At 44.5% G+C, this 22554-nt stretch overlaps 1 protein-coding gene across 4 annotated transcripts in view; it reads left to right on the top strand.

Moving 5' to 3' along the window:
- LOC134102133 (uncharacterized) overlaps positions 1-17372 on the top strand; it is a 76224-nt gene extending 58852 nt beyond the window's left edge. For 3 of the 4 annotated variants that reach the window (XR_009941482.1, XR_009941481.1, XM_062556135.1), the window contains one exon: positions 16189-17372. Coding sequence is in view for 2 of the 4 variants with exons in the window: in XM_062556135.1 (XP_062412119.1) it covers positions 16189-16231 (43 nt within the window). In the remaining 2 variants the exon portion in view is untranslated. Of the gene's footprint in view, positions 1-7882; positions 8345-16188 lie in introns of those variants that run through there. The other variant, XM_062556136.1, reaches the window with a different exon arrangement.
- Positions 17373-22554: the final 5182 nt, after the last annotated feature.

Below are 22554 nucleotides of genomic sequence, written 5' to 3'. Positions count from 1 at the left end.
CCTGATACCGTAGCTGTCCATGGTACTGAGGCACTAAGTGGCTTTATGCGGCACAAACTTGCGGTGTCTCTCAGAAACTCCTCTTAAAGAAACCCGTGTTGACATTTCAATGCCTTTTATTCTGTTTTCATCCTATTTACTGACGGTTCTTCGTTCGCATGCCGTCGGAATAGAGTTGGAGCCAGCAGCCCCGCTTTTTTGGGGGCATGTGCCGCCGAGTCAAAGAAACACCGCTATACCTTTATGTAATATGTTATTTTTCTAATCCAATATTCACCCTTAGGAATAAACGCGGTAAGTTTCTTTCGGTGCGAAATAGCATAGATTTCAAAGGGAAAATAGGACAGTCACACAAAGTTAGCCCATGTGATGTATTCAAAATGAGTGACACGGAATGCAAAAAGGTTCACACTTGAGCCCCCCCACCCCCCTCCCCAATCCTAGAAAGATGACCCTTCTGCTCGCTTCAGGAACATAACTCTGGGCTTTCCGGTTGGAACTATTTCCCTTGACGTAGAGTTGAAACGGCAACCTGAATTGTGAGTTGAGTGGAATATTATCCCAAACTTGAAACTTCCCTTATCTCTTTACATATAAGGAAGGAAGATAAGACAGGCCTTTTTTGAACATGTCAAAACTGGTTTGTGATTGCTTGTTTTGAAAGCCCTCTGACCCAGCCCTGCAGCTCCAATGGAATGGCCAGAATGACACCAAGGAAGTTTCACATATTTTTAAAGCACATTTAGTGATGAAAATATATTAACTTTGAAGCACAATTTGCATTTTAAACACATGGACATACAGTCTACAGCTGACAACTCGCCATGCAGTGAGTCAAAAACATAAAACACGCAAGTTTTGTGTCCCTAAACATATTTATGTAATTGTTCATTGGTGTTGTTTAATTCCAATGAATAGGTTAAACAAAGGGCATCAGATAAGTAAATAAACAGCGTGGGGTGTTGCCTCAGTACTGTAAGCTACCATCAGCAGACAGATTTAGTCAGTGGAAGTCCACTGCAGTGAACTAGCATGCTGAAATGGGCCCAATCCAAAACTCTGTGAATGCCTGCAGAGGGATAGGGAGTCCCATTCAGCTCTCTCCCCCCCACCGCCACCCCCACCCCACACTCACCCATTCCCACCTCCCTCTGCCCCTCTCTTCCTCCTCCACCTTCTCTGTATAGACTTGCATTATTTCGCATATTCAAATGTGCTGTGTTTGTTCTGGCCCAGGCTCTTGGCTTCCATCCGTCTCTCCACTGTGAAAATTGATTTTAGTCAGCTGTCACAGCCAGCAGTTCTGGAACCTCAGTGAAAAATTTATTTACAAAAAAAAAAAAAAAAACTCGCAGTTTGGTTTGAGAAATTTCATTAGCCTACGTGCCCGCCAAAGCATTCTTCCCTTTGCGGGTTTTTTTTAGGAATGGGGGGGAAAGAGGGGGTCACGAGACAACGTGCCTCTTATTTCTCAGAAGTGGGGACGGGTGGATGAGGGGCGCAGAGGACGTCCACCTCCTCGGCAAGTCCTGGGAAACAGTCCAGATGTGTTTTTGTGGGCCCTAGTTTCATCATAGACACATTCTGAAATCCATATCCGCTCGCTCTCCACAGCGTATCAATCCATGATAATCAATAAGAGCTCCAAGTGATAATCAAAGCCAAAGTGAGTGCTAAGGTGAGGACGTATGGCCATCAGGAGACGTATAAAGTCAAATCAACAGTCCGCCCGGCCAAATCTTTTCACCATACAATATTTCATCGGGCTTTGAGCGTGACACACACACACAAACACATACACACACACACACACACACACACACACACACACACACACACACACACACACACACACACACACACACACACACAAACATGCACACACACAAACATGCACACACACAAACATGCACACACACAACACACACACACACACACACACACACACACACACACACACACATACACACACACACACACACACACACACACACACACACCACTACCATGTGGAGGGGAGCTGAACAGTGGCTGGTAAAGGTAGACACAATGATTGAATGAAATAAAACAGAATGGAAATTAAAAGAGGTTCAAGGCGTCGACTGATAATGAAAGGACGAGGGCAATACTTCAGAGACTGAGCGGGAGGCATTGCACAGTCGTACAATACAATTAGGATTAGAGGGGGCCAGCCGCAGATAACGGCAGATAGGGATAAATTATCGCCGCAAGAAGAGGAATGGGGCCCCATTCTGACCTTCATTAAGGGGAGGCGAGACGCTCACGCCAGCTGTACCGTGTGTGGCGGGGAGCGCAGCCTTGAGGGGGGGGGGGGGTAAGCGGCGACACACGCAGGCCCCGTGTTCCGCGTCGCCTTCCTCACCAGCTCCCATGACCCTCCACACACACACACACACACACACATGCACAGACATGCCACGGCCTTTTGTGGCGGACGTTGGAATGGACCACAATACTCTTGGATTCTCGCGAATCCTCGTGAAGCTTTTGTTTGCGTACGGCCCAGCTGTAGGTAGAGGCTGAACCCACCTCCCAAGTCATTCAACTGTCTCTGAAGTCCTAAAGAGCACATGGAATTAGGAGGTATGGTTGAATAGCTCCTTAAATGCTTTAATGCAGTCAAGGCCTGCAGGCGTTTGGGTCGCCCCCGAACAGAGTAGACAGCCCACCACCCCCAGTCATCTGCATAATAAACGTCACAGGTATTTGTTAAACTCGGAAAATGCACCTCTGCTTTTCTTGTTCTCTCTCGCTCTCTCTCCCTCCCTCTCTCTTTCTCTCTCTATCCCTCTCTTTCTTCCCCCTCTGAAGTTGACTGTACTAGTTGTGGTGGAGCGAGAGGCCTTTATGAGGGAATGACTGCATGCTAGCATCACAGCACCCAGGCCAAGAACATAGGTGTGTGCAAAGCAAAAGGGCAATGATGAAAGCGAGTCAATTAAAAGATCTGAACGTGTTTGAAGCCAGATAAATTGATTTAGATGTGAAACTCAAAAATAAACATTGGGATTGGAGGTTGATTGATTTTTTAGTCCCCCCCTCCCCCTCTCTCTCCTAGCACTGCCTGAGATCTGTTATAGCATTGTGAGATATCAGTTTTCATTTCCTTTCAGCAGTTTTTTGTGTATATCTCAATAGACTGGCAGTTCAAAAGACAATCCTTTTTTTTAATTCCTTTTTGCGCCTTCCCATTGGAGCGGACGGCCTCTGAAGTCTTCTCTGAGGCTTTTGGATTTTTTTTTTGTACCCCTTTTTTCTAAAGTGCTCTAATCTGTTGTTTGGAGATGAAACGTCCACACACTTGCATACTGTACTGATATTTTCCCCCAAACCTTTTGTTTACTTACTTTTTCCTCTGGTATTTGCATTGTTATCAATGCAACACTGAACCAGGTCATTAGCATATAATACGCAGACCAGAACACAGAGCCTGGCATTCTCTGCTGAATGTTTTTCTACTTTGATAGTTACACCCATTGATTTTCCTGTGCATGTGCTTTACATGTACCTGCGTAAAGAATGAAAAAGAGATAGAAAGAAATACGAGGAAATGAGAGAATGGCAGAGACATCAAATGCCTCAATGCTTTTGAAGCTATTTACTTATTAGACTATTATGCTTTTTATACTTAGTATCTGCTTTCTCTTTTGGTCTACACTCTCTTTAAGTAATATACACTCCACCTGAATTAAGGTCTTACAAATGCTATGTTCATTAGGGTGCTTAATATGAATTTATACATTTCAAAACAAAAGATAGGTGAGCATACAAATTATTACAAGTGATGAGGTTATAAGGAAGTCTGCACTGGGTAACCCAGACCATTAGAAATCAACACACATCTCTCTCTCTTTCTCTCTCACACTCTCTCTCTCTTTCTCACACACACACACACTCTCTCTCTTACTCACTCTCTCTCTCCCTCCCCTCACAGTCTCTCTCTCTCCCCCTCTCTCTGGTTTGAATCTAAAGGCTATTGTAGGCTGTCAAACAAAAGGGTTTTATCAGAGACTCTTAATGTAACCCCCCTCCCATCTTTCTCGGCCACCATCCTCTTCTTCTCCTCCTCTCTTTTCTCATTCATTTATTCCACTGTGTGCGGAAATAGGCCGGGCAACAATTAATTTCAGAGTGAATTCAGGCAGGATCTATTACCCCTCTCTGCCTCTATTGCTCTAATGGAAATCTATTTCACTTCTCTTTTGTGTCCAATATAATTTAATGCCCATTTTATTAATGGCCTGAAATAATTACGGAAGCCTTTTGTGATTCTTGAGTATGTTTCATTTAATTGTGCAATAAATGTCTAATCAGAACTCCCATCTGAAGCCATTATGGCATTAAAATTAACAATTACGCCACAAATGTCTTGGTGAATGCGTTTGGGTCTATAGAAATCACTGCTGATAAAAAGACACATATAAATCATTCATGAGAATTTTTTTGGAGGAAAGGGAACTGAGAGATAGGAGGATGGGAGGCAGAAAGAGTGAGAGAGTGAGAGGGAGAGAGAGAGAGAAGTGAGGAAGAAAGGAAAAGAATAAAGGGGGAGTTTTCTTTATTCCATTCAAAAGCGGGGATGGCCGAAAGATAGGGCATTCTAAAACTGTGTCACCCACTTCACTCTCTTTCTTCTCTTCCCCCTCTCTCTCTATCTCCCTTTCATTTGCCCCTCTCTTTATTTTTGCACTAGACAGATTTCATTCGGGGAATTGGAATTTATTAACCGTTAACTTGAATGATAAAATATCTATCAGCCCTGCGTGCTTCTGACCCGCGGTCCTTTTCTAAGCTGCGTGGCCTCTCTTGCCGGTGTGGGTGACCTAAGTCAATTAAGAAGACTTCCAAGTTCTCTCTCGCTCTCACCCAATCTCTCTCTCTCTCCATTTCCTTATTCTTTCTCTCTCTCTCCATCTCTCACTCTGCCTCTCCATCTCTCTGAGAATGAGCAGGCTGCTCAACGCACCAGCAAGAATTGTTTTCCTAGTTGCCAAGTATCCAAATTTCACGGTTTGGGAGGCCTCCATCCGCCAGTGAAGGGGGTGGTGGCGGGGTGGAAAGCCTTCTTGTCGGTTCCTCCTTGTCACTTCTGAGCTAATACTTCACAATTGGTTTTGGTGAATCTATTTTAATGGTGGCTGGGTTTGGCTGCCTCTGTTCTCTATTACCGAATGATCTGCATGGCGCCTCAAAGGGCCGATGATTGTTTTGAACTGACTGGTGGTGGTGCCCACTGACTGTTGGGCCAATCTCGTCGCTGGATGCTGTTTGGAATCGGGAGAGTGTCTCTGGGGAATCTCCAGACTCAATTTCCCCCCTCGTTCCTTCTCAGTTGCATCTTGTGGCGGATGATGGGAGCTGGAGGAGTGGTCTTTGACATTCACAGAGTCCACTTCTCACAGGTAATTATTAGCACAAAGTTAAGCCACGCTGGCATCCCAACACTGGATTCCCGGTGTGAAATTGAAACATGGACAGGTTGCTTGCAGCAAATGAGGAGCTGGCATATTGTAAAATTGTGTTTTGTATCGCCCCGCACCAGCCCTCAATTTATGCAGTACCTGTTTAATTTTTGGGAGTGCTGAGAAGGATTTTCAGTCTGGCGCCCTTCTTCTATCAGAGCCATGTGTCTGAGTTCCTGTCCTCACTCCAAAACCCATTCAATATCAAAAACATTCCTGTAGGACCAATAGAGATTATTTCAGTGAAATTATTTGAATATGTTAAAGGTAAACACAAGTATGAGTAGAGTGTAAGTAATCAGGGCTGAGCTGGGCTGAACAGGATGGTTATAATATTTACACATAAAAGTTAGCCAGTGGTTTCTTAAATGTGAGGTGGAGTGGGTTGGAAGTTCAAAAAGTGGTCTTTAAAACCCTCCTTTTCAGTCTACAGTTTGAAGGGAATTTCAGAATATCAGGAATACATTATATTCAAATAAATATAATCATTACATACTGTACAAATACATGAATAGAACTATGCATAACATTTAATTAAGTAATCTGTCATTTAGAATTCTGCATATACTGTATATATATTTGATTCTGCATATGCATACAGTACATACAGTATATAAGTCAGCACTGAATGACCTCTGCTCTGAATGAAGGCTGCTGTGGGCTTTGGGTAATACGGAAGTAAAAGACAGATCCTGAAGGTCAATAAAACTTACAAAAATAAACTAAAGCATCCAAGGTAACTTTCCTTTTCAGTACAAAGTTATAAAGCATTTTTCTCCTTATTAGTGATTGAACAGAAGAGAAGCTAATATGCATATCTGTATGGGGAAAAAGAGAAATGGTGAACTGCATAATATTCTAAGGTCACTGTGAAAAAATACTAAATGATAGAATTCTGAAAACATTAATGACCCCCCCCCCCCCCCCCCCTGCTTAAATTTGTGTCCATGCGAGTGCAAAGTAACTGGCCTTGGTCCTGAAATCCCTTGAGGACACAGAGTGTGAACTCCCTCAGGCCAGCTCCCTGTACTGTAGGCCAAGAGCAAGTGCACCAGAGGATGGCCAGTGAGCAGGTGGGGTGCTGAGGAGTGGACATGTAAAGGGAGCGGATAGACAAGACTGCACATTATCCCAACATTGTCTGGAAACTCTTCTTCTGATAGGGCCAGAGATCTGTATGATACATGCGTACTGTACATCTGACACTAGGTGTGATCATAAGACCATCTACAAGAAAGAGAAATGTGTAAGTGTGTGCCTGTGTGCGTGTGCATTCCATAAACGCTGATGCCTGCTGCACCACACAGACTACCTTTTTTTGGGGATCCCATCCTCCAACAGATCCTATCAAATTTAATCATCTATTTAACTGATGTGAAAATTAACCTTGACATTTGCACAAAACCACTTTTGTGTGTGACACTGCACACCTTGCCTCTCTTTCCCCCTCTTCATCCCTCTCTTCTCCTCCTCTCCTCCAGCCAATTTAATTCCAGGCTCCAGATTTCATGGTCAATTTTATTTTGCTCACTCTCAAGGAGTCCGTCATCAATTCTTCACAACTTTTTCATGTCCCCATTCTCTCCCGATTCGCTGCGAAATTGCCTATTCAGGTCGCTAAACGAGCGTGACTGCCGAGAATTTGCTGCAACGCCCCACGCTTTTGAATATGCATTTTGGAGTGCTGACCTCCAGCAGTAATTAGTTTTAGTCTTTGTTTATCCTTAACACAAATCACACGGCCCTCTTTTCACACAAACACACACACAGGCGCTCGCAAAAGCACCCCCTCTCAGATCCGCTCCACAATCCCCCCTGTTTAAGTTACCCTGCACAATAGGGAGAACCTTGGCAAATCGCTCAATCATTTAGCAAGGGTCAGGCCCCCGTTTCTGCTTTCAGTCTACACGCCTCCTCTCTTTCATGAAGGCTTTGCAGATGGCTTGAGATATCATGCCCCACTGCCACTAGCAGTTGGACAGAGTTCCACTGGCCGGTTGAATCGGCTCAGAGAGGCTCGAGCTGGAGAGTATCACACAGACAAGATACACACACACACATGAGAGCTTGTGTGCTAGCAATAAGCGTGTGTGTCTGTGTGTGCGTACTACCTCATGTACAGTAAACGTGTAAATGTGTATGTCTTTTAAATGAATGCCCCCCCATTCAAAATTGACTAAAAAGACTACAATCTTTGAAGAATCTTTCTCAAACCTGGTCAAAAGGATTCTCTTGACTGTAATGAAAACACCTGGCAGAACTTCCAGACGTTTCTACAGGCCTTTTTATTTTCACATTGTTACGGCTTATGACTCACTGTCCCCCCGTTAACGGCTCGAGTTTCAGTTTCTTCAAATGACACCGGTGCTCCTTGGCAGCTTCCCCTCTCCTCCTTACAGAGGTCTCACTCTCACACAAACGGGAGCGTGAATATGAGAGACTCGAGTCGCACAAAACCCCTTTCTGTGGAGGAGCCGCTGGAGACACATGGAGGAGAACAGGCCTGTCCGTCCTGATCTCTACGCCTCACTGCAAGGACACCTCTCTGGCTTCAGCGTGGAGACCGAAGGGGTGGTGGTGCTGGAGGAGGGGAGGAGGGCAGAGAAACAGACCAGTGTACATCTCCTCTTGGCAAGAAGGGTGAATGAGGGATCCCCTGGCTCCAGGATTACCCTATTATGGCGAAGACGCTCCTTCTAAGCCCCAAACACTGACACGTATTCCTCTTCTATGGCCCATTCACTTTGAAACATGTCGTGTCAGGGAGGCTTACGGAGGAAAAATCTACATAATCCCCCCCCTCTCGCTTTTTTTTCTCTCCGCCACAATTAAAGATATCAGTGAACAATAAAATTGCTTGCTCCCTGGTTTGTTTCATCCTGCGGCTGTGGAGTGAGGGTGTGAGGATATGGCACTGGCCTCTTATGGAGGCCCTGCAGGGAGAGAGTGAGAGAGAGAGAGTGAGAGAGAGAGAGAGAGAGAGAGAGAGATGACTGACAATGAAAGATGCTGACGGCCTGTATCAATACGTTTAAACACAGTAAATATGTGTTTGCCCAAAACTGAAGAATGGTATACCCAGTTACATTGATAAATGCACCGCATATATGAGTTGATTGTATTTGTTGCATGTTGGTCTGGAGGACTGAGTTTCCTTCGTTTGGACAATGATTTATTACTTTCCAAAGGGGGGGATGGCCACTGTCATATAATTCATATTATAATATTAATACTAGCCTTGGGCAAACAGGGCTCAGATGACTGGGAAAAAAAGAACAAAAAGCAGAGTGGCATTGAACTAGTTCTCAAATGACTTAAGATGATATCACTGTCAAAATAGACTCTCCATTCAAAGAAAGCACTGTTGGCACACAGCGGTTGTGAAAGAGTACTCCATTCAACAGGAGTGCTCCCTCCACTATGTCATCACATTGTCATGGAAATGGAACTTGAGCTTGACTTGACTTGCTCTGTATTATTCAATATCAATCATTATCCACCAAAAAATCAAGGGTGTGCAATTTGCCTAAAGAGACATTACAGAAAATGTATCTAAAACGATGAAGTGAATTAGTTTTAGAAACCAACAGATTTACCTTGCAACTACCAATAACTGTTTTAATTTATATAAATGAGCAAATAGACAAGAGCCTTTCATTGGTTAATTATTGCTGTGATTCATATGTTTTGGTTAATAATAGCTTATTAACATGCTATTTAATCTTAATCAATGCAGTGAATATCTAGTCATCACTTAAACAACCATGTTAGAAAACATAGCCCATGGTTAGCAAATGAAACAATTAAGGAGAAATGCCTAAAATTAGATTAAGAACTGTCCAACACATTATTAAAACCTAGAAGAATACTGGTAATGAACTGTCATCTCATTGGAAAAAATGTGGGCAGAAAACCATCTTTAATGGCAGTGATTAGAGATGTTGTAAACGTTTATCAAAACAATGCTTCAGTGAATGCATGTTGTAATCAAAGCTAAAGGTGTTCCAATGTATTTTGCCAATGGTCTACAACTGACCTGTTGCTGTAAAAACTGTTCACACATTTTTATGTCATTAAACCTGGAATGCAAAACCATGTTCGAAGAGCCTTGGCAGCTTGTGAAAAACGATGAAATGTAAAGAATTCATGAACCTCTTCCTCACTTCACTAGACATGCAGGCATTCTTTCAGTGGGTAGTCCTTACAGAGCTGGCTGCTCCGGATCTCCACACACTTAATGGCTTTGAGCAAACAGCAGAGACAAATGATCTAGAGGACCCGATCAGTGACCCCAGCGATTAGGAAGGGGGCTTTGCATCATTTGGGGGGGTTGACTGATGACACACGACCTTGATAAGGGGGTGAGGGAACCCCTGCAGTGCTATAAGCAGAGCATTTATTGGCTACAGTGAGACTTTGGCTTAACATATAATTAACTTAATAAACCCTTGATTGTTTGTCAACAGTTTTTTTTCTCTTTCGCTGTGTCTCTCTCTCTCTCTCTTTTTCTCTTCCTGCCTTTTGACTTCCCTCTCTCTACCTCTTCCATTCTCTCTCTGGCCCTAATAATCTTCAGCTGGCCTGGAGGCCCTGTATTCCCAGATATCATCTTAAGCCTCTTGTTCCAATACCCTGGCATGGCAGTAACAACACTGGCCAGTCGCTCATTTACAAGGCCAGATAAATGCATAGTCCCTAATCTCTGGCCAGTTAGGGCTCCTGGAAACAAGCGTGCGGCCTCTCCCCTTTCCTGTTCACTGTGGCCCTGCGATCGGTCACTCTTTCTCTTTCTCTTTCACTCTTTCTCCCTCACACACGCGCACACACAACCAACCGCCAACCAATTCATGGAAACCTGTGATGACACAACCCCACTCTGGCAGCAGAGGATGGCCATAACCTTGTGCAAAGAAGTCATAGCTCCAATATGGCCCCTTGCATTCATACTTCAAAGAGATAAGTCAGAAAGTTTAAAGATGACAGTTCAAGGCTTTGATGTATTCTGTGCCGTCATTTTCACCGGCAGGCTTTTACAAGACAAGCTCAAAGGGTGTTTCTGGCAGGCAAAAAGACGGCAAAATTACAACTGACTCCGGCTTTTAATTACCGCAAATAAAAACAAAGAAATAATTAAAAGAGTGAATCACTTACACAAGCTCATTAAAGCGCATGCTATCCACTCTATATTCCTTTTGGTTTAAATAAGACAAAAGGGGGACAATATCCCATTAAATGCTGTTTTCACATCCCATTCATTTCAATAGCTACTAAAGTGTCTGTGTTTTGCTTTGGATTAGGGTCTGATAGCACTTAAACAGAGAATGATTCCCTCTTTGAAGACATGCAGACACACTACAAGTACACACAGAGAGAAAGAAAGAAAGAGAGAGAGGGAGAGAGAGAGCGGAAATATATGACAGAAAAGGAAAGCGGGAGAAAGGGAAAGTGAAGCAGAGCGAGTGGGATGTATAATGCGCCGTCGGTGTGGAGGATAAATTAGGAGGCAAATAGTGCGTTTGTTGTGTGGTGCTGGGATCTCCCAGGCCCTTAATGCAGATAGGAAGCACCAGGGCTACGCTGGGGGAACAGGCAATTGTGATTTATGGGTAGCAGTGGGCTGATAAGGAGACTCCCTTCATTTAAGGCCTTATCGTCTGCTGTAAAGAAAGGCCACAATTTGCCACGTTCTTAAAAGCCCCAGATGCAACTAATCTCTGCAACCTTGCAGACAATCTGTCTTGGTAAAAACTATAGATCATTCACATGTCTCTGTGATCGGGGCTGCCTCCAGCCTCCAGCATAGAGCAGCAGTGCTGTGGGGAAGAGACCAAAAGGAGAACACACACACACACACACACACACACACACACACACACACACTGCACGCATGCTGTTCATATACCCATACTTTCTGTACCACCGCTCCACACACATTCATACACCCATCTATATACATATACTGTTTGTAGATATACAGACACCGATCTATACACACATAATTATGCACACATCAACAGACTCACACATGGTCCCACAAATGCAAACGCACACACACACACACACAAACTTGTACAAAAACCTCGTCTTACCAGTTACAAGTACAGACAAATATTTGTGTGCACAATCAGACAACACTAACACGCTCATACACTTCCAGTCAGCCTTTTCAAACTCATTTCTTCTGTTACTCACATAATCACATGCATACCTATCAACAGAGAAACAGCCAAGAGGCAAATTAAATATTTTGCATGTTTTGTAAAAGTCTCTTCAAAGTGCCCTTTCACTGTGTAAAAGAAGAGAAACAGTAATATCACAGATGAACACTTTTTAGAGTTCATTGGTAATGGAAGGGGAGCTTTGTCAAAAAACAATAACCTAGCCTCTTCATTGTCTGTCAGTGATTTGGTGTTTGTGTTGAGTTCTGGCAAATAAACAAAAGCATCAAGAAAGGCTTTAAGATATACAAAGGGAGGTTAATACAGTCACATCTGTTGGTGAGAACATGACACTGATCTTATTGACAAAAACAATCAAAAAGGAAACAAACAGAATGCTTTTCTTATTTTTAAGAAATGACACTTCAACCATGCTTGGCAGACAGTCAAAACAATTTTTCACACTGTAATTAATCAAATACCAAAAATTAAAAGCATCGGCACACGACCAAGTTTAACGCGCACGATGTACAAGGACAAGGTCTATGCTGAATTATTGTTCAAGTCGAAGTGAATGAGTTGTCCTCTGCACTGTGTCTGAGCACTGCTTTACCTATGAAATACAGGGCACCCAGACAGTAACACTCATAATCAATACTAATCAGAAAAATAATTACACAAGCCGGCTTAGGAGCAGCATTGATTTTTAAGGCCGTTGTAGTTTGCATTAGTGTCATATCTGATCCGAATAATCTTTAAAGCGCTTTCGCTTGAAGTTGGAACAACGCCAAAAGAAAATGAAGAGAAATTATGTGAATGTCATTGCAAGGTTTGTTGTTCTGTGGGTTGGGGCATTGGGATTTCTGTGGAGAGTTATCGAACAGTTAGTAAGTCAATTGTCAGTTTTATTTTTCTTTCAATGTCAATTATTGCGGATTTTTTCTCTCTCTAAATTAACCACCTCTGGTTATCTGTTGACTTGACTTGACTTCATAATAATGACACAGTCAATTTGAGCATTCACTTAATTCAGCATAGACAAGTGCATACATCAATAATGTATCAGTGTGTAAACATATAAGATCACAAAAGTGATTCACCAGGCAATCATGAACAAACAGAGACTCTCCTGCAAGGACCATACACATTGTATGGTGCTTTAATTCACAGAATGGTATTCAATAGACTAACATTAATGCTGTATTGTGTATGTCTGATAGCAATAAATTATGTGTATATAGTGCTGTGATACAAAAGCAGAGCTATTCTGAAATGGCTGAAAAGTTGTGCTGTGGCCTATTGTTAAATTCTTGAAACATTTAGCACTTTCTGCAAATACACTGACATCCACCATTGAAGAAAAATAAATGATAATAAATAAATGCCTTATGCTTATGTGTGATTGTAAAATTGTAAAATTTGTATGTCTTTACAATCAAACCGATCTGTGCCTAGCCAACAACAGCCAATGCAAAGCATATCAAAAAGTCCTTAAATAGTTTTATGATCTATACATTATGCATATTTACCCGTGTGTGTGTGTGTGTTTCTGTTTCTGTATAATAAAATGCATTACATGGGAGCATAAACAGGAGCCTTAAGGAATGAGTAACTTGCTTGGTGAAGTAGACGCAGTAAGTTCTCTTTGTCCTCTTTTCACCTATCTTCTCCCCTTGTTTGTGTGGGCAAATTCATTTGGACTTCTTTTCAGGAAATGTTGATTCTGACTAAAATGCATATGGCTTGAATGCATCAGTGATTGTGACCCTGTATAGTTGACCCTTCCAACAAACACATCAAAGGCATTGACAGACATGAAAGTATGAAAGTGTTAAACATGAAAAACAACCTCCAACTCGCAATGACCAAGAAATGACCATGACATTGAAATTGTTCTTGAATAGTTTTTATGATCTATGTATTATGATAGTTACCCTGATGTGTGTGTGTGTGTGTGTGTGTGAGAGAGAGAGAGAGAGAGAGAGATATTCTGAATGTGGTTTCATACGTATATCATAAAATGCATTACATGAAAGCATAAACAGGAGCCTTAAAGAACGAGTAACTTCTGGCGAAGTAGATGCGGTAAGTTCTCTTTGTCCTCTTTTCAGCTATCTTCTCCCCTTGTTTGTGGGCAAATTCAATGTGACTTCTTTTCAGGAAATGTTGATTCTGACTAAAATGCATATGGCTTGAATGCATGTGGATGTGACCCTGTATATTTGACCCTTCCAACAAACAGCTCAAAGACAGGCATGTGTTTATGAAAGGGTTGAACATGTAAAACAACCTCCAACTGCCATTGACCAAGAAATGACCATGAAATTGAAATTGGTCTTGAATAGTTTTATGGTCGATGCATTCGAAATTGTGTTCTCAAACATCATTGAATTACCACTATTCCTTTGAAATGAAACAGTGAACAAATTGGCAAAATTCACATAATTTTGAGGAAAGCAGAGGGTTTTTTTGCAAGCAGCACAAACACACACACACACACACACATACTGTATACCCACACACAAATATAACATAGACTTTTATCTCTGGATTGTGGTATTTTCACTTTACCACATGAGTGCTCATGTACATCTTATCATAAGAGAACTAGGGATTACCTTTAAAATTGCTTTGGAGTCATAATACCCCACATATCCGACAAGGCCCTTAAGCACATGATTCTATGGCTGGCATTATTAAGTGTTACTTAGGCCCTATTTTTATTCACGGCACTCCATACTGCATTTGAGGAGCAGCTATTTTCCTGTCCTGCGCCTCTCCGTGTCTTACCAGTGTAATTAGTCTGTGGAAGGCAGCAGTTTATTTCCCCCCTTCCGCAGACGTTCAGGGGAGCCAGTGATCTGACAAATGGAATTTTTCAGCACCATAGCATCTTGCATCGCACACACAGCCCATTCCGACAGATAATCCTGTTTATGTACCAGGCCTGGCTTAAGCAGGCCAGGTAGGGAGACCCCCTGCTGCCTGTGCAACGCTCACACACACATCACATAGGTGCATGCACACGAGCGCAGAGGCATTCGCAAAACATACACACACCCACACACACACCAATACACAAGCAAACAAAGGCACGGAGACAGAGAAGCATTTATGCACATGCATACGGCTTGGAACATATACAAGACGGATACAAAAACGGGTGATACAAACGAGAAACGAAACGTATTGGTGAACTAGAAAGAGAATTGCAAAAAGAAAAATGAGAAAAGAAGAGGGAGAAAAGAGAGGGATGAGGTGAAGAAGGCGCTGGGTGGGAGAAATGAAAGAGAACAAGTCAGGGAAGAGAGAAGGAGCTCCTCCGCGCTGCCCACACACTTCATGACTGATCACCCGCGCACAATGCACCCTGGACTCTCCCCCGTCTCCTGCAAAGCCTGGGTGAGGAGGTCAGCGCTGAACTGTGGGCGACCTCTGCCCCCTTACAACACTAGAGGGGGGGGGGGGGGGTTGAGCAGCCATACAACCCCCCCCCCCCCCCCCCCCAACACACACACACACACACTACACACAGAGACCACACACACACAGGCCCTGCGCCTGCCGTGTAGCCCCAGCGGCCTTGGCCCCTCTTCCCTCTCCCTCCATCACTGGTTCACACCGGGGGGATGCGGGAGGCCATTCATCACGCGGCACGCTCCTCCAATGCCGCCCCCTCTTACAGGATGCGCGGGCTCCGCTGCGATAAAAGGCCGCCTCAGATTGGATCAGAGCGAGCGGAGGGGCCAGAGAGCCTCGCCGGTGTCCGTCCCCCACGCCCCCTTTTCCCTGTTAGCGAGCCCTCCCCTCCATTACCCGGTGACCTCCCTTGACCCTCGACCACCCCCCCCACACACACACACACACACACAAGCCCAACTGACACCCCAAACCCCCCCCCCCCCCCCCCGCCGGAGTGGCTGAATTCCCCTGGTGGCTGGTTGTCTGCAGGCCCGTTGAGGTGGAGGCACCGGCGTCTCTGGCTCTGGCAGGTTGTGACAGCGGGCTGCTGCCGCGGCCATTGTGTCGGCAGGTCCAGAGGGAGAGGCGTGTGGGAGGTGTGATATTGATGAGGAGAAAAGAAGAGTGAACGAGTGGGGTGGGAGGTAGAGAGATGTTGTGGATGAGAGAGAGGGCCCTCTCTCTCTCTCCCTCTCTCTCCCTCCCTCTCTCTCCCTCCCTCTCTCCAGGGGCAAGACATCATGGACCGCTCAGTAATCCACAACTAGCACATTCTTTTCTTCACTTTCTCCATCTTGGTTTTTTTTTTGAACACTTTATTTTAAAGTTTTCCAAAATACAATAATACAATATGATCAGAAATTCAGAAATCATACCCAGATTAGAAGGAACATATACAGACAAAATGACAATACAGGCACAACCATCTTGGTTTTTTATTATGCTCAGCCATTGTCTTTTAGCACGCTCTCCTGATTCATTCTCACACTGCCATTATCATATGATGCCTCATTTGTCTCTCCTAATATTGTTCTGTCTTTGATGTTTTGCATTCACGCTCACCCTGCCTGTCTATCTATCTGCAGGACGGACCGACGGACAAACGGAGGAGGCAGACAGGCAGTGTGACTGACAGACAGACAGATGCTATCTCCCCTGCATCTCAAGCTCTGGGGCCTTCTATCAGTCGCCCACAAACAGGCTAGCACTGACGTACACACACACACACACACACACACGCGCACATCCACACGCTCACACACATCCACACATACATACTGAACATTCTGCCTGTGCTCCTCTCTTCCTTAAGATAAGGGCCAATATCAGTGACTGAACATATTTTATGTATGAAATGCAGCTCGAGACAAGCAGTCAAGCATTAGGTTTGTTTAAATAGGTGATGTTTATCGGGTATTCTTTTTCAAGACAGAGTTTGACATTGTTCTGTATCCTCTCCCCCACCCTGTCTCTCTCCTGCCTTGCCAGCCCTTCTATTGTGCTATTTGGTTCCCCTGCTGCTGCTTGGAGAGGCTCCAGTCTGTGCAGCTGGATGAATTAATATAGTATTTTAATTATGTCTCCAGCCCTATGGCCTGGCTTCAGAGGGCAAGTCTGGCCTTAAAACATTCTTGGCCTGGAATCAACTCGCCCTCTCTCTCTCTCTCTCTTTCTTTCTTTCTCTCTCTCTTCCTGCCATTTACAAATCTATTTTGCAGCTGCACACGGCAACAGATTATGTGGCCCCGAGATTTGACTCGTCAGAAGGAATGACACTTTTCTCCCTCTCGCCCAGCAACCCCTCCTCTGCAGGTTGTTGTTCGCATCAGATATTGGATGACTTCCCATTTAGTGCTCAGGCTATGGTTGTCAGTTTTTTTTTCTTCGTTTTTTTTTTTTGCCCAAACAGTTTTGTGACGATTGAAATAAGATCTTATAAATGCCATGAGGCTGGCTGACACAATAGTTTGAGTCAGACTTTTTTTCCCGCAGATGGGAATGGTAATGCCTGTGTTAACGCCAGCGAGGGGAAAATGCAGTTTAATTCAGTGCAGTGAAGGCACCCGTGCTCAATCTATCATGCTAATGATGATTCAGTTAGCAGCCAGGCAATGTTTATGTTGCTTCTCAATGAAACGGAGGCCGTGTAATTATGATAAGGTGCAACCACCAGGGTGCCCATACTAATAGTAGGGGGGACTATAGAGGTAATGTACTTATTTAGTGTGTTCAAAATGTACCAAAATAGTTGCAGTAACAAACTTAGCTGATTAGCACATAACTCTAGCATACTTTGTTAGAAAAAAAGATTTAAAAAAATAAACAAATGTATTTCTCCTCTGCATATCTTGTTTTCTGTCCAATTGATATTCTAAATGTGTACATGTACACAGAATAATAAATGTGCGATACCACCAAACAACATGAATTAAATGTCAAGACCAGCTGAGTTGACCGATGTTAGCCCAAGCCCAAGGTATTCATTAATTTCACCTTAACTCCTATTTTAAAGGTGATCATTGAGGTTTGATAGTCATTTATAGTCCAGCAGGTTAGTGCTCCCGTATTCCTGTGTATGACGGTGAGTATATAAGTGTGTGTGTGTGTGTGTGTTTGTGTGCATTTGACGGAGTGGGTGGTGGATGTTTAACCTCCTGCCGCCCCACCTCAGTTAGCCTTGTCTCCTCCGGCTGTGTTGTTCTGCGGTGTGTGTACATCAAACAGGGCCAGACTACCCCTAAACTCCCCTGGGGTATGGTTGAAAACCCCTCACCCCTCACCCTCCCATGAACACACACACATACACCTTTACATGCACACACTGCTAAACTAACACAAACAACAATCTAAAATATATAGTATTAAATATAAAACTATTTCCTCATACACATAAGTAAATGAAAATATATTTTGTATTATAGACCACACAAACACACGCACACACTCACAGAGAGGCACATATACACTGCACACCCTGTATGACGGTGTGAGTGTGCTGCGCTGGTCATTACCATAACAAGCAGGCGTGTTTGTGTAGATACACTTGTTCTAGCTGGATGGGGAGGGGGGGGTAGGACTAAGGGGGCAAGAAGGGCCCCAGCTTTATTTCAATAACAACAGGCAGACACAGGGCTCATCACGTCAGGCTTTGACTCCGGCGCTGGCGTCCTGATGGAGAGATAAAGCCACATGGCGACCCATAGACGCAGCCTGGAAACGGGGAGACACTCCTGGCTCCTCACCGGCCTCTTGACTCCGCTCTGCCTTCTGTGTGTGTGTGTGTGTGTGTGTGTGTGTGTGTGTCGGGGGAGCTGGGGTGGCTGGCCCACGCACCTGCCATTTTCCTGGCTGACCTGTGTTGTCTGTCAGAGCGGCAGGGGCGAGCGTGGCCTGGTGCTGCTGTGTGTGTGTGTGTGTGGTGTGTGCTTGTCTTCTGGGTAATTGAACATGAATGCAAACAGTGAGGTTGATAATGATGTGTGCCACTTATCTGGAAACAAACAGTCGTGCTGTCTTCTGATGAGCAGGCATTGACTGAGGGTGGGGTGATTGAAGCCATTCACACAAACAAACATACACTCACACGCACACGCACACACACATCCCACGGGAGGGCTTCTGTCTACATGAACTAACAGATACTGTATGTGCACACAACATGGATCTGGACTCCACTATAGTTTACACTGCTAATCCTGCATGTCATGCCACTGTTTAAACGGTATAAACCACCAGATCCAATAGATTTACTATTGTTATAGGTGCTTAGACCGATACATAAACATAGACAGACACAGTCTCACACACACACACACACACACACACACACACAGTCGGCCTATATAGATGTTAAGAGCTGAGCTTGATTATATATGCCAGAAGTGGCTTAGCGGCGGTGACCAGGCATTCTTCAGCAGCACAGGCTGTTGTGGAGTTACTGGAGGAGTTGTAAATATGCGCTAACACTTTTAGCGGTAATCCGAGCACACAAAGCACTGGCTGAGATTACAGGGGGCTGGTCGTCTGACAGAGAGAGCGGGAGAGGGAGAGAGAATGAAAGGGAGAATCCTCTGCTACAATCGCGTCCCATTGGTTTCTGGTTCAGTGAAGACGGGGGGCTCGCCGCCATGCGACTGATGGCACCAGTCGTGGAGGGGGGGACAGGGAGAAGAGCAGCCATCCAAAACTGCTCTCAGAAAAAAGGAGGGGGAAAAAAGGAAAAGAGAAGTGCAAGCACAGCAAAAAAAGGACTAGACTTTTCCCCCAAAACAGAGGGTTTCCTGACCAGATATATAGAGCTTTACCTTTTCACTGACGAAAAGTATGCTAGTAGTAACACATCGAAGGAAGGATTACTCTGTCAATGTAGTGTTCTTTTCAAGTCTTAGCCATAACGTTGTTTGTTTACAAGTGTACTGGGTTGAGTGTATCTCATCTGTGAGGCCTTTAAAGTACTCACTGGAGGTGCCTGCTCATAGTTGTATCTCTGACCTCCGTGATTCTGAATATTTAGCAAGTACCGCAAGCACAGCAGTTTCCAACCACTGCTTTCTTGGCAAGTTGTGGAGCCACCCAATCGGACAGATTCTGAGAAGGTTTAAGCAATGCAGAGAGAGAGAGAGAGAGAGAGAGAGAGGGAGAGAGAAGAGAGAGAGAAACCGAACCATAGCCCTATAGCCCTCAGGATGAATAGAAGATAGAAGCTGTTTTCATTTTGAAATCGGCCTCTCTGCACTTGGCTGAACCTACAATAAAAGTTGATAATTGAGAAGCGAGAGGGTAGGATCAATATGACTAAGAAAAAAAAGAGAGTGAGAGGGAGGGAGTGAGAGAGGGAGAGAGAGAGGGAGAGAAACCCAGGCCTAGGCTTATGTTTAATACAGTTTAACTGATATTTAATATTTTCTGCTTTCTCTCTCTTTCTCTCCCTTTGTCCACATTAAAATACTTCAAAAAGAATTCTAATGAAGTGGAAATTAAAAGGGAGCGCAGATTGGGGTTGGAAAGAGAGGCCTCTAATCCCGCTATCTCTTAATAATTCAAAGTCTCTTTTATTTTCTGAATAAAAAAGCAGAATTAATCTGGCACTGTGAAGCTGTCCTCTCTTCTCAGTGTTTAAATAAATCCCCCCTCGTACATTAGACGCGCGGAGGCCCCGGTGCTGGCTTCGCGCCAAGCTCTGTGTCAATTCCCTCCTGCCTCTTTTCCTTTTCTCTCTCTCGCTCCCTCTCTCCCCGGCCGTCCCTTTTTATTCCCTTTCTTTTGCGGGGCTGCCAGCGAGGGGACCTGAGAGAGACGAGCGCTGGAGCCACCGGAGGACCCGCTATCTCCTGGAACCTGCTCAGAGCTCGGGCCTATCACAGCGCGGCTAAGACCACTTAGTGAAAGGCTGTCAAAAAGGCACCCTTAGGAAACTTTGTGGAGATATTAGGACACTGGGAAGCCTAATGATATATTACAAAGGCACTGAAAGAAAAGGAGGAGGAGGAGGAGGAGAGGAAGAAAGAAAGAATGGAAGAGGGGGAAAAGAGGTGACCATTTATAGCACAGCTGAAAATGGCTACCTTGGCTATTCTTTGGAAAACGGGAAAAGATGGACTGAAGAAATGAAAGGGAAAAAAATCACAGCCATGAATGTGCTAAAGAACATACAAGAGCCTCCGTTTATGATCCTGATTGTATCATTTCTCAGCTGTTTCTGTGGTGAAAGGTTTTTCAATCTTGCTATGGTTGTTTCAGACCCATTAGCAGTTAATGTTACAGATGTATACAGATGCTACAATGAGATAATTATTTGATTTTGATGTTTTCCTTGTTGCTCCTAATTAGCGTTGGCTGAATAGGCCCTCTCAGTCTTTATGGAGCATTCTATTCTTTTTTGGGAGGTTCTTTTTATTTCCCCCAGTAATTCCCCACGCTTGTTGTTAAGTACCCCAAAGTAGCCAAGCCATTTTGCAGACAATGCCTTAGCCTTTGCAAATTGACACAGTGGCAATAAAAGGCTCAGGCCTGACTTGAGCCAAAACTCATTGAGAGCTTGAAAGCCGGGCGGGTGGGTTAGGAAAGGGGGGCGAGAAGAGGGGGCTTCTCTCATGCACCCAGTCCCAGCCCCAGCCCCAGCCCAGACCTCAGCAGGAGAGGAGAGGAGGGTAGGCCTGGCTGGGCCACTCCCTTATTAGCCCGCCGCCTACACCGGCTCAGAGATGAGCTAAGCATCTTTAGGATCCCCACTTGAAAAAAAAAAGCGGCAGGGCGAGGCATGGTTTGGGGAGGCGCGGCAAGGCTCGGCCATGTCAAAGCTCCACATGCCAGTTCACCACACTGCAGCGCTCGGTGTGGTATGGCTGCCATCTTGGCCTGGATGGGTTTTGGTTCGTTTCTTGACACATTGTCTGCAGTGGCCCCCTGTGACCAGAACTCATCTGGCTGTCGGCATTGAGATACGGCTGCGCGCTCCGAAATATCAGAGATCCTCAGGCCTGATCCGGGATGGGAGACTGTTTGGAAGCGTTTTGTTTTTGTTTTGCGTTTGTTTGTTTTCGGGGTGGAATTTGCCAAGATCTCTTTCTCTCTCTCGTCATGTCTGCTCGTGCCGCTGTACGGTTCGGCGGGCGTGCTGCTGGCGAAGACGTCTCCCTCAGAGACTCTGGAAGCTTGTGCCTGACGGAGGAACAATAGCAGTGGAATATCTCCCTTTTCTTCTGCTGAGGAGATGTGTGGAAAAGACGCCATTCAGGCGGAAAAGAAAGTTTGTTGTTTCGCTGGAGTTTGAAAAGGGAAGAGTCTGGCTTGGATAAAATGGTATTTTCCCCCAGGGCAAAGCAGACAGAAATAGAACAAAACATCTCTGAGAAAGGACAATATTCAAGCAGCTGAAAACATGCTCAGAGTGACAGTCGCAGAGATTTTTTTTCCCTCTCCACCTGTCCTGTATACGTTTCTAACTCGCTGCGACTAAATCAAGAAAGTAATTTTTCTCCTTTATTCAGCCTTTGATTTATTTTCATTTCTTACAGGGGGGAGGAGAAGCATCTTGATCTGCTGAACCAGCCTGAAATGAGATTGACATGGAAGGTCCAGGGGCCAGGACTGTTTCCTTTCAGCAGGCCGCGAGGCTCCTGGCAGAGATACCTACTGTGTGCCTTATCAAATAAGAAAAAAAATGATAATAAATAAATAAGTGTGAGAGGGGAGGAAATAGAAGAGGCCTACAGGGGAAGTACAAAGGTGCGTCTGAAGATACCCAAAGGCAACATAAAGTCATTTTCAGGGAAGGGTGTGCTCTATTTTTATTTATATCTGTCTCTTTCTCTCTCTCACACACACACACACGCACACACACACTCTCAGACACACACACACACACACACACACGCTCTGTGTCTCCATACATACTGTTTGGAGGGCTATCATTATGCCAGACAGGATAGGTGGGGTGAGAGGCATTTGCA

Source organism: Sardina pilchardus, chromosome 15 (genome assembly GCF_963854185.1).
Source record: "Sardina pilchardus chromosome 15, fSarPil1.1, whole genome shotgun sequence".
Lineage (NCBI taxonomy): Eukaryota > Metazoa > Chordata > Actinopteri > Clupeiformes > Clupeidae > Sardina > Sardina pilchardus.
This window is presented reverse-complemented; position numbering and strand designations above follow the sequence as displayed.